General features: G+C 39.3%; 1 protein-coding gene across 1 annotated transcript in view; it reads right to left on the bottom strand.

Annotated features, from left to right (window-relative positions):
* Positions 1-4,185: 4,185 nt before the first annotated feature.
* Positions 4,186-13,726, bottom strand: part of ANAPC4 (anaphase promoting complex subunit 4) — a 41,118-nt gene continuing 31,577 nt past the window's right edge. The window contains exons 21-29 of the mRNA XM_063457843.1: positions 11,923-12,016; positions 10,515-10,612; positions 9,968-10,029; positions 9,843-9,881; positions 9,645-9,746; positions 8,588-8,665; positions 7,083-7,253; positions 4,794-4,917; positions 4,186-4,473 (exon numbers count right to left, since the gene is read on the bottom strand). Coding sequence (XP_063313913.1) covers positions 4,279-4,473; positions 4,794-4,917; positions 7,083-7,253; positions 8,588-8,665; positions 9,645-9,746; positions 9,843-9,881; positions 9,968-10,029; positions 10,515-10,612; positions 11,923-12,016 — 963 coding nt within the window. The 3' untranslated portion in view covers positions 4,186-4,278. The remainder of the gene's footprint in view (positions 4,474-4,793; positions 4,918-7,082; positions 7,254-8,587; positions 8,666-9,644; positions 9,747-9,842; positions 9,882-9,967; positions 10,030-10,514; positions 10,613-11,922; positions 12,017-13,726) is intronic.

Here is a 13,726-nt window from a genome sequence, read left to right on the forward strand (position 1 = left end):
AAATATTCAGAAAATGTAAATTACAGTAACTATGAATACATTTTCTCTTTTCCTGCCTAATCATGGCAGCATCACATACACTGATTAGCCATAACATTAAAGGGACAATGTAGGCACCCAGACCACTTCAGCTCATTAAAGTAGTCTGGGTGCTGTGTCCCTTTTGCACCTAGTGCTGTAATGTTAAACATTGCAGCACTAGGTCTACCCTCTGTGGCTGTTTACCAGACAGCCACTAGGAGCGCTTCCGGAATCGTAACGGACTGCATGAGGACCTCCAGCAAGCGCATTAGACCCCACTCGTCGCGGAACATCGGAGCTGGGATAAGGTAAGTAAATAAAGTTTTTTTTTTTTTTTTAATTTTTTAATTTTTTTTTAATTCTTTATTTTTGCATGTGCATATAGGTTACAGACTAGCGTGCAGGGCCATGACAGCAACTGCAGGCATATTCATGGCATTTCAATGAGTGGCATTGTGATACAGCACATTTTTTTTTATTTATTTATTTTTTTTTTTTTTACATGACAGCGAGTTTTGCTACAGTTTAGACATGCATATGACATTTCTAGGTTTAGTAATATATTTAGCGGATAATCATTCAATTGTCAAGCTAGGACAACAACATTACTATGTTGTTATTAAAATTAGGTAGTCGCTATGAAGCAATGTTAGATTAGATTAACCATGCTGGTGAACAATAAGATTAGCATTATGTGAAAAACAGACATCTGTTCAGACATTTATAACTAGTAGAGCTTAGCTAGGACGTTTATACTAAGAAAATAAAGTAAAGTGTTGCAATACTACGATAGCTTTTGAACCGCTAGTTTGGTATCGTCAGGCTGGGTTTTGACTGCAAGTCCTTTAGGGGACATGGGTACCTTACTCGAGGGTATGTAGCACGATCAGCCAATACCTCGGCTTGGTAGAGCCATGTCTTCCCTGGGATTTCTCCTGATCGCCTGGTTGCATCTTTGTGGCAGTGCTTGGTGTGTGCTGCGCCTGGCGTCTCGTTTGTTCTCGGCCTCAAAAGGAGGGGATATTTATTATCAGTTACCAACCATTATATTATACTACAGGTAACTACCTCCATTCTTCTGTGTGCGCTTTTACCTTTTTGTGTTTTATTGTATCTTTTCTAAGTATATGTGGTGGCGATATACTTGGGTATAGCAGCACCACACACTGTATACCGTATTTTTCGCTCCATAAGACGCACCTAGTTTTTAGAGGAGGAAAGCTAGAAAAAAAAATATTCTGAACAAACTGTCCCATAGTGTTTCTTACTATTGGAAAGTTTGTTCAGAATATTTTTTTTTTTCTCCCCTGTCCCATAGTATTCCTTACCACCCACTCCCCTTTCCTGTCCCATGATGATTTCTAACCCCCTCTCCCCTATCCCATAGTGATTTCTAACCCCCTCTCACCTGTCCCATAGTGATTTCTAACCCCCTCTCACCTGTCCCATAGTGATTTCTTACCCCCTCTCCCCTGTCCCATAGTGATTTCTTACCCCCTCTCCCCTGTCCCATAGTGATTTCTTACCCCCTCTCCCCTGTCCTATAGTGATAATTAACCCCTCCTCCCCTGTCCCATATTGTTCTTTAACCCCCCCTCCCCTGTCCCTTAGTGATTTTTAACCCCTCCTCCCCTTGTCCAAGTGTTCTTTAACCTCCCTTTCCTTGTCCAATAGTATTCCCCCCTCTCCTCATCCAAGTGTTCTCCCCCCCCTCCCTTTGTCCAATAGTGACCCCCCCCCCTCTCCTCATCCCATAGTGTTTCCCCCCCTTCCCATAGTATTCTCCCCAGCTTCTCTTGTCCCATACTGCACTTTCTCTCCCCTCTCCTTATCCCATAGTGTGCCATAATTACTTACCTGTCTTGTAGCGTTGGCCGGCTTAACAGCGTGCACCGCGGTACTGGAACTTCAATTTCAGGTTCCGGTTTCCGGCGGGACTGAAAGGAAGTGTGCACACTGAGTGCGCACTTCCTTTCAGTCCCGTGGGAAACCGGAACCTGAAATTGACTTTCCAGTACCGCGGTGCGCCCTGTGCTGCCGGCCAACGCTACAAGACAGGTAATTAAAGCTTCATATTCGCTCCATAAGACGCACAGACATTTCCCCTCACTTTTGTGCGTCTTATGGAGCGAAAAATACGGTATATCCTCAAGCGCCATTTCTATATATTTTTTGGGAAAGAACTAAGTGACTTTGACAAGGGCCAGAAAGTGATGACTAGACTACTGGGTCAGAGCATCTCCAAAACTGGCTGTTCTCGGTATGCAGAGGTTCGTATCTATCAAAAATGGTGCGAGGAATGATGGCCAGTGAACCGTTGCTATGGGTGACCCTAGGTTAATTGATGCACATGGGGAGTAAAGGCTAGCCTGTTTGGCCACAAAAGAAAGGTGCCAGACCATACAGCGCTTAGAAGTTTGCCGCGTAGCCTCACACCTGTCGAGTGCCCATGAATGATCTCTGTCCTCCGCCGAAAGTGCCTGCAATGGGGACATAAGCACCAGAACTGGAAGAAGGTTGCCTGATCTGATTAATTTTTTCTTTTAGATTAGGTGGTCGGCCGGGCGCGTGTGTTGTTTACCTGAGAAAAAGAAGGCAGCAGGATACACTATGGTACAAAATCATTGTTAAAAACATGTATCCAATTCCACTAACTCTTTGACCGTCTTCAGTGTTCTTTATCGTTTACTAAACTTGATTTACGAGGGGACTACAATCTGGTTAGGATCAAGGAAGGTAATGAGTGGAAAACTGCATCTAATACCCTTAATGGTCATTATTAGTACCTGGTCATGCGATTTGGGTTATGTAATGCACTTGCAGTGTTCAAAGATATGGTCAATGATATCTTAAGAGAGTACCTTAACAGTCTTGTTATGGTTTATCTCAATTACATCATACAGTCACCTGATCTTGAAACACACCACATTCAGGAACGTACTGTTCTTCGAACCTCCTTGAGAATAGTCTGCATTGCAAACTTGATAAATGTTTATTCGAGCAGACTAGTGTACACTTCTTAGGTTATGTTATTTCTGGTGAAGGGTTTCAAATGGACCCAAAGAAGTTGAAAGCATTGTTAGAATGGCCTCTGCAGTTGGAAACAGGGCTATCCAAAGATTTGTGGGTTTTGCCAACTATCATGAAAGGTTCATTCAGGGATTCTCTACGATAATAGATCATATCACCAACATAAGCAAGAAGAGCGTTAATACCAACTAATGGTCTAAGGAGGCCAAGCTTTTGAGTCTTTGAATCAAGCATTTCCCTCTGCTTCTGTGCTAGTTCTCCTTGATCCTCCTTGTTTTATGAGATGTAGAGTCTCCTCTACATTCTTGTGGGGTTGTTTCGAGGTAATTGACACAAACAGAAAGGAACTGAGACATAGGGAAAATAGAGTTGATGACCATTATTCTTTGGCTATTATCATGCCCTGAAATCATGGCAACACCTCCTAGAGGGAAAATTTAGTCTCTTCTGTGTTCTGATGCACACTTAATCATCCCAAGTTTGATGGTGCTTCATTATTACATCATATTACATGGATTTTGGATATAGCAAGACCTTTGCATCTCTGCAAAGTAGAAGCTGTATCTCCTCGTCTAGAAACAACTGGAATGATGAAAAATCTTATTCTGATCTGTAATGTGAACAATTCCCGACTGAGGTGGAACTCTAACTAACTTAGGCAACAATTCTAGAACTTGGTGGAGGATGACTGTCTGGATGAAATCTACAAGGTGATTAACTTTATGGACAAAATCCACATAGGGGAATAAACTAAGGATATGCTACAATAATGGAAACAGAGTGGCCGTGTGTATGGAATTGTAGGAATAAATCCACATTTGTGCACACAAATATACTCTTAACCTACAGTGTGCAAATTCCTTTTAAGTATCTTTGAACTTTTATTTGTTTACGTTGAGTTAGAAAAGTCAACAGAAGTGTAGAAATTAAGTTAGAGGCTTTGTTCTCGCCATGGGACAACAAACTCCTTATTTGTTCCATTTCTTTTTTTCTTTTCCAATTGGAGCAAGTGTCAGCATTGTCTAGAAAAACTCATATGATGGATCCCAGAGTCTACGAGGCATATACACTTTGATTAAGGTAGCCAATGGACAGATTCAGGTCAATTTTTAAAACTTTTTTTTGTATTTTTTTTATTAAAGGCAAAAATTCAAGCACTTTCATAAAACGTTTATATAAATAATTAATGGATTCTCTGGTATGATACCATGGTAGAAGAAAAAGATTTCAGCTGTCTAAACTTTCCTCTGTCACATCTACAGTTTCAAATGAATCTGGCTGCACATCATCGGCAGACTGATTAAGCTCTTCTTCTTCTCCCGTCACATCCTGCGACTGAGATTCCCCTTCCTCCTCCTCACCTTCTCCGTCATCTTCCACATCCATCTCAAACACGCGAACATGGCGCAAGTTGGAACTGAGCTGGAGAGTAAAAAGTTAATTTGATATACACAACTCGACAGACTCAAGCAGCAATGATGCTGAATTTGGAGATGCCCATTATCCCTCTTATAATTACCAAACCAGAGAAATACAAATTCCACCTCCCAATCTGCAATCTATTTACTAAAATAAACCTCTTCTTGCAATTCCAAGCAGCAAGAGGTTAATTAGCATCTGCTGTACCAAAACCAGACTGGACTGACACGCTGACAGGACCACGTCAATGTCATGTTTAATTTTATCTTTTTTTAAACTAGGCTTTATTGCTATTTAAATATTGTGGCTATCCAGACACTTACCACACATGCTATCTTCCGGATACCATTTACAGAGACGTATTGTGCCTTCATGTTCTCAAGTGTCCTGCACTGATTCTCCAAGTATACAGTACGTGTTGGTATGTCTGAACATTGCTCTTCCAGCCTGACAGGTAAAAAGAAAAACGTAAGTCATATGACTAGAATCTACTGATTGATAAGTTCTAGTAGCAGTATATGCATGGAATAATTTTCAAGAAGGATGGATGGCCAAAATGTAGACCACCAATGTTTGGGGAAACAGCTCTTATGCTACTTTGCCATCTTTAAGACAAGTGGATATCTATTTTGTGCCATGCTTGGAATGAATGAAATCTGTCCGTTCGCCATTCTGGCTTGCACTTATGCACAATTTTATTTATTTGGATTATTTCTTTTTAATTAGCAAATTCTAATGGAAACAATCCCATGTATTTGCAAACATTTCTGCAAGAAAGCATTTACCTCCCAAAAAGCCCTGGGTTTTGTGAGGCCATCTCAAATGTAGGTTTCTGTCTTAACATCCTATGTTTGTTCTGATTCCCCCCAGTGATGAATCTTGTGCCACTCACATTCCCCCACAGCCCAGCCTCCAGATCTACACTCATAGGCTTAAAGGAACACTATAGTCACCTAAATTACTTTAGCTAAATAAAGCAGTTTTAGTGTATAGATCATTCCCCTGCAATTTCACTGCTCAATTCACTGTCATTTAGGAGTTAAATCAATTTGTTTCTGTTTATGCAGCCCTAGCCACACCTCCCCTGGCTATGATTGACAGAGCCTGCATAAAAAAAAAAAAAAAAAAAAAAAAAAAAAAAACTGGTTTCACTTTTAAACAGATGTAATTTACCTTAAACAATTGTATCTTAATCTCTAAATTGAACTTTAATCACATACAGGAGGCTCTTGCAGGGTCTAGCAAGCTATTAACATAGCAGAGGATAAGAAAATCTGAATTAAACAGAACTTGCAATAAAGAAAGCCTAAATAGGGCTCTCTTTACAGGAAGTGTTTATGGAAGGCTGTGCAAGTCACATGCAGGGAGGTTTGACTAGGGGTCATAAACAAAGGGATTTAACTCCTAAATGGCAGAGGATTGAGCAGTGAGGCTGCAGGGGCATGCTCTATACACCAAAACTGCTTCATTAAGCTAAAGTTGTTCAGGTGACTAAAGTGTCCCTTTAATAGAACATAGGAAACATTCTGAGATGGATGTGGGACTGTATAGCAATACGTTAAAGCAACTTTTATCATTTTTAAATTGAAATAAAAATTAGGCAACAACAAAAAGTGACTGTGTAAACACTGTGTGTGAAAAACAGGTTATAGTGTATGGGTTATATGTACAATATTAGCAGTCTGAAATCTGGCCACTAGGTTTCATTTTATTGGACAAATTATCATCATCAAAATGTATATAGCACCAACATATTACATAACACTTTACAATTATAGAATGGGGATATCTGACAACAAGTATTCGATATACAACATGTTAATGGAGACAATTGGCGAAGAAGGCTCTGCTTAACCCCTTAAGGACCAAACTTCTGGAATAAAAGGGAAGCATGACATGTCACACATGTCATGTGTCCTTAAGGGGTTAAACGAGTTTACAATCTTTAGAGCACTACGGAAAAGTTATTTTAAAAAAACGTTTAGCTCAGGGTTATTGCCACAGTGTTAGTTATTGCAAGAAAATATATGTGGAACAAGTGGAATAAACTAGAAACCATTAATACTTTGCGGAATGCTTCAAAGCTTTGAGTCAATAGCTTTTGTTTTATTTGCTAACTGAGAGCTGGGACACTGGTAGAACATAGGCCAGAACATTTTGGAGCTTAGATAATCTTTATCAGTCTGCTATAGGTTACAGATCAAAATATATATTTGTTCTAGAGTTTTGTCCAGTTCCACAAGGACACCTAGTGGTCAAATATGAGACTAACAAACACTTTCTATTTATTGAATTAAGCTACATTTCCACACAAACAGGTGTTTTTTATTATTATTATTTTAAGTGATAATTTAATGCAAAGTGAATTTCAAACATGAGGGTAGAATAGCTGTAAAATTTCCTGAAATTTCCTGAATTAAAAATTCACAGAAATTCTCCCTTTTGTAAATAACCCTGACAGTGTTCACACTCCTGTTTATGTTGTTCTAGGCTTTCTCAGACACCCACTATTACCCAGGACCTCTCTTTTCCATGTATGCATAAACCACTAGAAAACATCCTCTCTTTGCCATGCTGCTTGGGAGCATCTCAAACTGTTGATTTAAAGTTACCGTTTACAAGCATCTCTGGTAAACTGGTCTTGGGTTTCTTCATCAGAATAGATCATAGACAATGGCAATTGGGCCAATATCCTATCCTTCCCCTCCTGTTCCAAGTCATCTCTCAGCACCACAGTCAACAGGTCCTCATCGTAAAATCGTGCATCTAGACAACTGTACCGGCTGAAAGTGAAGAGATCAAGCTGGATTAGACGTCGCAGGACTAGAAGGCCAATCAAATCAATGTTCATAAACAATCTATGAGTGATACTGTATCAAGGTTGTAAAAAGCATTGACCCTTTTGGTACAGGAGAAACACGGCGTTCCCTCTTTGAATACCAAGAAATTAAAACGCTGAATTGAACAGTAAGTAAAACTACAAAGACTAAGAGCCTCAAACCTGCACAACCTGTCTCGGTACCCATTGTGGCTTATTAATAATAATAATTTCTAAGTGATATTAGGAGGTTGCATGGAAGTTATGCTTGATTACAAATGTTTTTTCTACTTACAGGACAATGTAGTGAAAAGACGAGCGTATTGAGAAAAAAAATAGCCAAGTTGATGCAGGTTTTTTTTTTTTTTTTCTTGGCTATTTTTGTCTAAAATCCGGCTGATGATTAAGAGTGTCCACGTTTGAAACATTTATTTTTTGTCATCTTCGATCCTTTTGCTGAATCTAATTTTCTTTATTAAATTATGTGGAATAAATGTTTTAAAAAATTTGAATGCAACCCACGTTGTTGTTTCTAGAAGATGAGCATGTGAATGCGCGATCCCCTGCTGCTGTTATTAAATTATTACTTCAAGCATCATAACCATTTTACTGATTTGAAGTGCTCCTGGTGCCTAGGTTCTGCGTGTGCAGCATTTCACTATAAACAAGGCACACACAGAGATTAACCCTCTAATGCCAGAGTTGTACTTCCATCGGGGCGTCATTAGCCAGCACAAAACAAGAGTACCAGGCTGGCTAATGTAAGTTATGCTCATGTTAGGCATCTGTTCTCGGCATGCACAGCATTGGCGGCGCAGCGAGTTGTGACGTCAGCTGAGGAGGATCGGGCTGGGACAGAACATTGCCTTAGTGGAGAGGAGTTTTAGCTATTTTTTTAGGGAGGGAGGGAGGAGGAGAGGAAATAGTAATCTCACTAAAAACAGAGTTTTCCCTTTAAACGTTGTTTGGTTGGAATAACCATTGAAGCGACAACTAATGTAGGACATCCCATCTCATGGTAAAGACAGTGTAGTGTAAGATCTTCCTTTCTATATTGTTTGGACTTGCAACTGCAATTAGTTTTGAATGAGGCAATCTATTGCAGGTTAGGGTATAGCATAGGGTAATATTATGAATAGATTTAATCTAGATAATAATATATATATATATATATATATATATATATATATATATATATATATATATATATATATATATATATATATATATAGATTATATATATATATATAAAAAAAAGAGGCAGCACACTCCAGATTGTTTTGTTACAGGAACATTCACCTTGACTCTTCATTATCCGCAGTGCTGCAGCTTAGGAAATTTCCAAATTCGATAGCCAAAAGATCATCACTTGTAGATCTAATATAAAGAAACATATTATTCAGACAACATTTGCATAAGCCTTATGATCTATACTGTTCCCCCCAAAAAATACAATGTGGTGTTCACGGAGGTGATCAGGTACAGGAAAGTGTATAGGTGCTCTGTGGAGCAGCTGATAACAGCAGAATATATTTAAATCCAAGAAGGGAGGTGTTGTAGGGTCAAAGGTGAATGTTGTGTAGTACGAGGTAATTTTGTAATCAGACTGGTATGGGATCCAGAAGGCACGTGGGAGGTTACAATGACTAAAATGAAACAATCTCATGGAATGACTTATCCTTGAATTATGCCATAAACTGTGAATGATTAGGTCGTTAAAGGTGATAGCAATGAATAGGGGGAATTAAAGATGAAAAATACACAATTATCCTTGGTGCAGTAAATGCAGCACTTTCACCCTAGTGAATGTTTCCTAATTTATGCCCAAAATCCACTCTATGCGACCCTCGCGGTAAAGTAAGTTCACCAATTTTCCATGCGAAAACGTCAACGGATTTTTAATAGATGCCTATACTTCTATAAGATAGCATTGCCGCACCTCCTTGCATTTGTGGACTAAAAACGTTTCATTCATAAGAAAACCACTGACAAGACAAGACAACACAATGAATATTACTTTTTACTTATGAACTACACTTCCCATAATGCCTTGTTACACACACATCTCTGTATGGGACAAGCATAGCTCCCGCACTGAAAATAATAGGAGTGACATGATCTTTAAAATGCTTACTTTAAATTTTTTTGGTGTATTATTGGCATACTGCATGTAAGTAAAAGTAGGTCTCCTCATGTAGTATCATTTTTGTATCATTTTTAAATGGCGTTATGCCACAGTTGTGTACACATAGGTTAGGGGTATTAAGAGTTAGTGGTTGTGGCGTACAAATGAAAGTAAAAATGGCAACAATTGTTAGAATGGCCCCTGTGGTCATTTGTTCATTCAGCTTCTTACTTTGTCACATCTGTTGGCTGTCTAAAAATGAAGAATTTAGATGGGGAGCTCTCCAGCATGTGGAATATAAGATAGTGTAGATTCTGGGTCTTGTCATTCCAGCTGAAAGAGTACAATGAATAAGAAGATGAGACTTGTAAAACGTCATGGCAAGAATCACAGCCCCCCCTCCTCCCCCTACTTAAGAACACTTCTTACAGATATGGTAGTGAGATCAGCCTTGGACATGATTCCTCACTGTAATGGGACAAGAAAAGGCACGCATTAGATCATATGCATGCTTGTTAGTTCGTTGCATACAGATTGCAGGAGTAATAGCTCACCTTTTAGCGGCTTGATATAATGAAATGCATTTCTTCTGTCGCACAGACTTTCCAATAATATCCTGTAGTGTAAAATAAACAAACTACTGTTAAGAGTTCCAAACAGCTGGCTGACTGTATTGTATGCACTTAATATACACAGGGTTATTCACTAAACTTGCAATTTCAGCAAATTAAATCTGAATTGCAAAACTAGGTCTATAATAGTCAGTCTATAAATATAGCAGAGATAGAGAATGTTCCCAGCTAAATTATTTTAGTTTCAATTTTGACATCTTTATACTAAATATTAAAGTGCAGTGATTAACATAAATGTATATCATCAACTCCAACACGTTATTTTTAATATACCGAATCCCTATTTTTTGTGACATACTAGGACCCAAAGTGAAGACCTCTGTATGGCACAGGATCAGTTAAACAACCGCATATCATTTGTTTTATGACCTACTTCCATTGTTATGTCATGTTCTCCACTGTATTCATCTTGTACATCACTTTCTTGATAGTTAAATAAAAATGGTTAAAAATAAATAAGTGAACCTACTGCTGGCTTTGAGAGACATTGGTCGATGATGCCTTCCATTTGCCTTTTAACAAAGTGCAATGATTTCTCAGGATAGTAGGGGAACAGCAGAGGACTGTCTACAGAAAAAGAACAAGATAAAGGAGTGTTTGTTTGTAGAACGAATGGAATTACACCTACATAGATTGCTGTCGCACCTGGTCAGTTTTAGGGTATCGTAATAAAATCAGAAAAATCTTGAAAATTTGCATATTTTCAGATAATTTTATTATGTACAGATAAGACTTGAATAAATAATATACAACACTAAACTATGTATTATGAGGGAATGCCATTGAGGAGTTATAGATCAATCATAATAAGCCACGTGACTGAAGGTTGAGATGTTCCCAGAATGTGATACTTTTAGATGAGGGTTAAGGTATTGTGGGGGTTAATGCTAGCCTTCTGTAGGAGTTAATGTTTAGTGTTAGTGTAAGGCTTGATGTTTCGGGCTAATGTAATGTGTTCGAGTAGTGCCGGGGTTAGTATATTGTGTTGTGTTAGGGAAGTGTGGGGTTAACGTGTAATGTAATGAGCAAGTTTTATTGTATAGGCATAAATGTTACCTACTTATCCCTGTGCTGTCCAAGATTAGTGGGGGTTACAGATTCAAGCAGCAGCTATTCCAATCATGTCATGGTGGCAGGTACCACTCGGGAGTGTAAAAATCACACTAATCTTGAAATATATGTCCTGCTGTGCCTCACATTAGGGCCCCAGACTGCATGGAGGTGATCTGTATATTATTATCCATTGTTATGAAAAAAGAGTGCAAAGAGGACATGTATTAAGGCGTTTGAAGACCTGATCTGCCCAACAAAACCTCCAACGGTGTTACAACATTTCTACCTAGTTCTATATTCCGATTACCTCGCTGCTGGTAATTTAAACCAATCATGTGCTTCGAACTCCATGGAGATAAGGTTACCATCACTACCACTTATATTATTATTTTATTATTTATATAGCGCCAGCAAATTTCATAGCGCAGTACAATGGGTGGACTAGCAGACAAGCAATTGTAACCAGACAATTGTAACCAGACGAGGAGGAAAAGCTGTTAACAGCTTAATTGATACGCTTTCCTGAAGAAGTGAGTTTTCAATTATTTTTTGAAGGAATGGAGTCTGGGTGAAAGTCTAACTGGGAAGGGCGTCCTACAGAAAAGTTATCAACATATTCTGGAGAACTTACAGTTATATAGTGGAGATGTATAGCAGCAAGTCATTTACAGATACAGTAAAGTTGACAGATACAAGAGGTGAAGAGGGTCCTGTTCTGATGATCTTACAATGTAGGAGGAGATACCCCATGGCTACTTTCCACTATAATCTGATGACCATAGCGACACTATTAAAACAAATGTGACAGGACATGTATATCATACCTTTCAGGTGTGTGCTGCTATGGAGAAAGTTAAACCACTGGTTCCCTTCTGTGCTGGGTGGTGACATCAGGCTGTCATCTTCATCTTTCAAATACTGAGCGATAAAAACACAAGCAACAAAATAAAACACAAAGCATGCGGACTAGCTGGCAAATGCAATGTCAGTTTCTGTAGAACAATTTTTTTTATAAATAATCCCCCTACAAGCATTTCTTGGCTATTCTTAGCTTGGGAAAGATTCCGTTCTCGGAATGTCTTCATTATCGGCCAGGGTCCATACACCAACTACATTTGTAAAGTAACGTTTCATGAACCTTTCCAAAAGTTTCCTTATTATGGTTTCCTTAAGCTACATTGTGGCCAATATGCTGGAAGACCGTGACATTGGTGGTTGTTGCCACATTAAGTGGCATCATTAAAGACTTAAAATCGGTACGTATCTGGAAACTAGCATTATATATAGAACAACCACATTGCATATTAATAGTGCAGACAGGACCAGCGAGAGCCCAAATCAAACAGAAGGAGGGGGACCTGCTACAACAAAAAGCTGGATTGTAGCAATGGACAATACATCTACCAAGTAAGAGGAAACCTAGTTAGGGCACAGTCTGTCAAAAACCACAGCGTTTGCCAAATGGACTCGCAGAAACAGGAAGAACCTGGCAAGGTTAATAAACAGCAAACATCTCAGAATGCTTGTGCTCTTTACGTCCCAATTCAGTTCACCTCAACACACATGGGCCTAGCCAAATAAATTTTTATTAAAGCTCTATTAATCAATTTAGTTAGAGTAAATGCAAATTACAGTGAAGTGAAAACCAAATGGCTGTAGATACCGTTTGACTATTGTAGTCATATGACATGCACACATTTTAGTTTTAGTTGAGTATATCTTGCTAGTCAGGTACGTCTAGAAAACTCAAGTTGTGTTTAGTCACGCTGCAGTCTTAACTATTCAAAGGTATAGAACAGAAAGGGTAACTTTAACATTTGTCGCTTCAACATTTGTCGCTTCAACATTTGTCGCTTCAACATTTGTCGCTTCAACATTTGTCGCTTCAACATTTGTCGCTTCAACATTTGTCGCTTTAATAAGTGTCGCTTTAATAAGTGTCGCTTTAATAAGTGTCGCTTTAATAAGTGTCGCTTTAATAAGTGTCGCTCTAACATTTGTCGCTCTAACATTTGTCGCTCTAACATTTGTCGCTCTAACATATGTCGCTCTAACATATGTCGCTTTAGCATGTGTCGCTTTAGCATTTGTCGCTGTATCATCAAATTTTTTAGTAATATCAGAACGTAAGATAAAATAATACCATAAAGTCATAAATAAACAGAAGTATGCCAGGGCTGATTAGCTAAACAGTGGTATGTCTTGCGTGTCTGCCCAAGCGGTGAGTGTAAAGGTACTTGTGTGTCGATTGGGTTGCAGGTTTTGGTTGCCACGGGCATCGGGCGAGGGCTCAAGCTTATTGCTCCCCATGGCGGGTCAGTTAGCCAGTGTAGCAAGTGTAGGGGCCTAGTGATATTTGTGTCAGGTGAGCACTTCAGGTATAGGTGTAGAGTCTCAAGCTAGCCGATTCCCTGGTTAGGTGTTAGGCTTGAGGGTAGCAATAGATTAGAGGCAGTCCCAGCGAGTCCTCCCCATAGCCCCAAGCCGACCTGGAGACCTGCATCCGTGTTCCACGAACTAGGAATGTCCCGTAAGAGGCTGCAGTCTACCCTGGTCGGGTTCTGCCGTGGGATCCACTGGAGTGTTGCCGGTTGTGGCGCTGAATCATTGGCCCTGGTGTGCGCTGCT

The sequence above is a fragment of the Pelobates fuscus genome, chromosome 6, assembly GCF_036172605.1.
Source record: "Pelobates fuscus isolate aPelFus1 chromosome 6, aPelFus1.pri, whole genome shotgun sequence".
Lineage (NCBI taxonomy): Eukaryota > Metazoa > Chordata > Amphibia > Anura > Pelobatidae > Pelobates > Pelobates fuscus.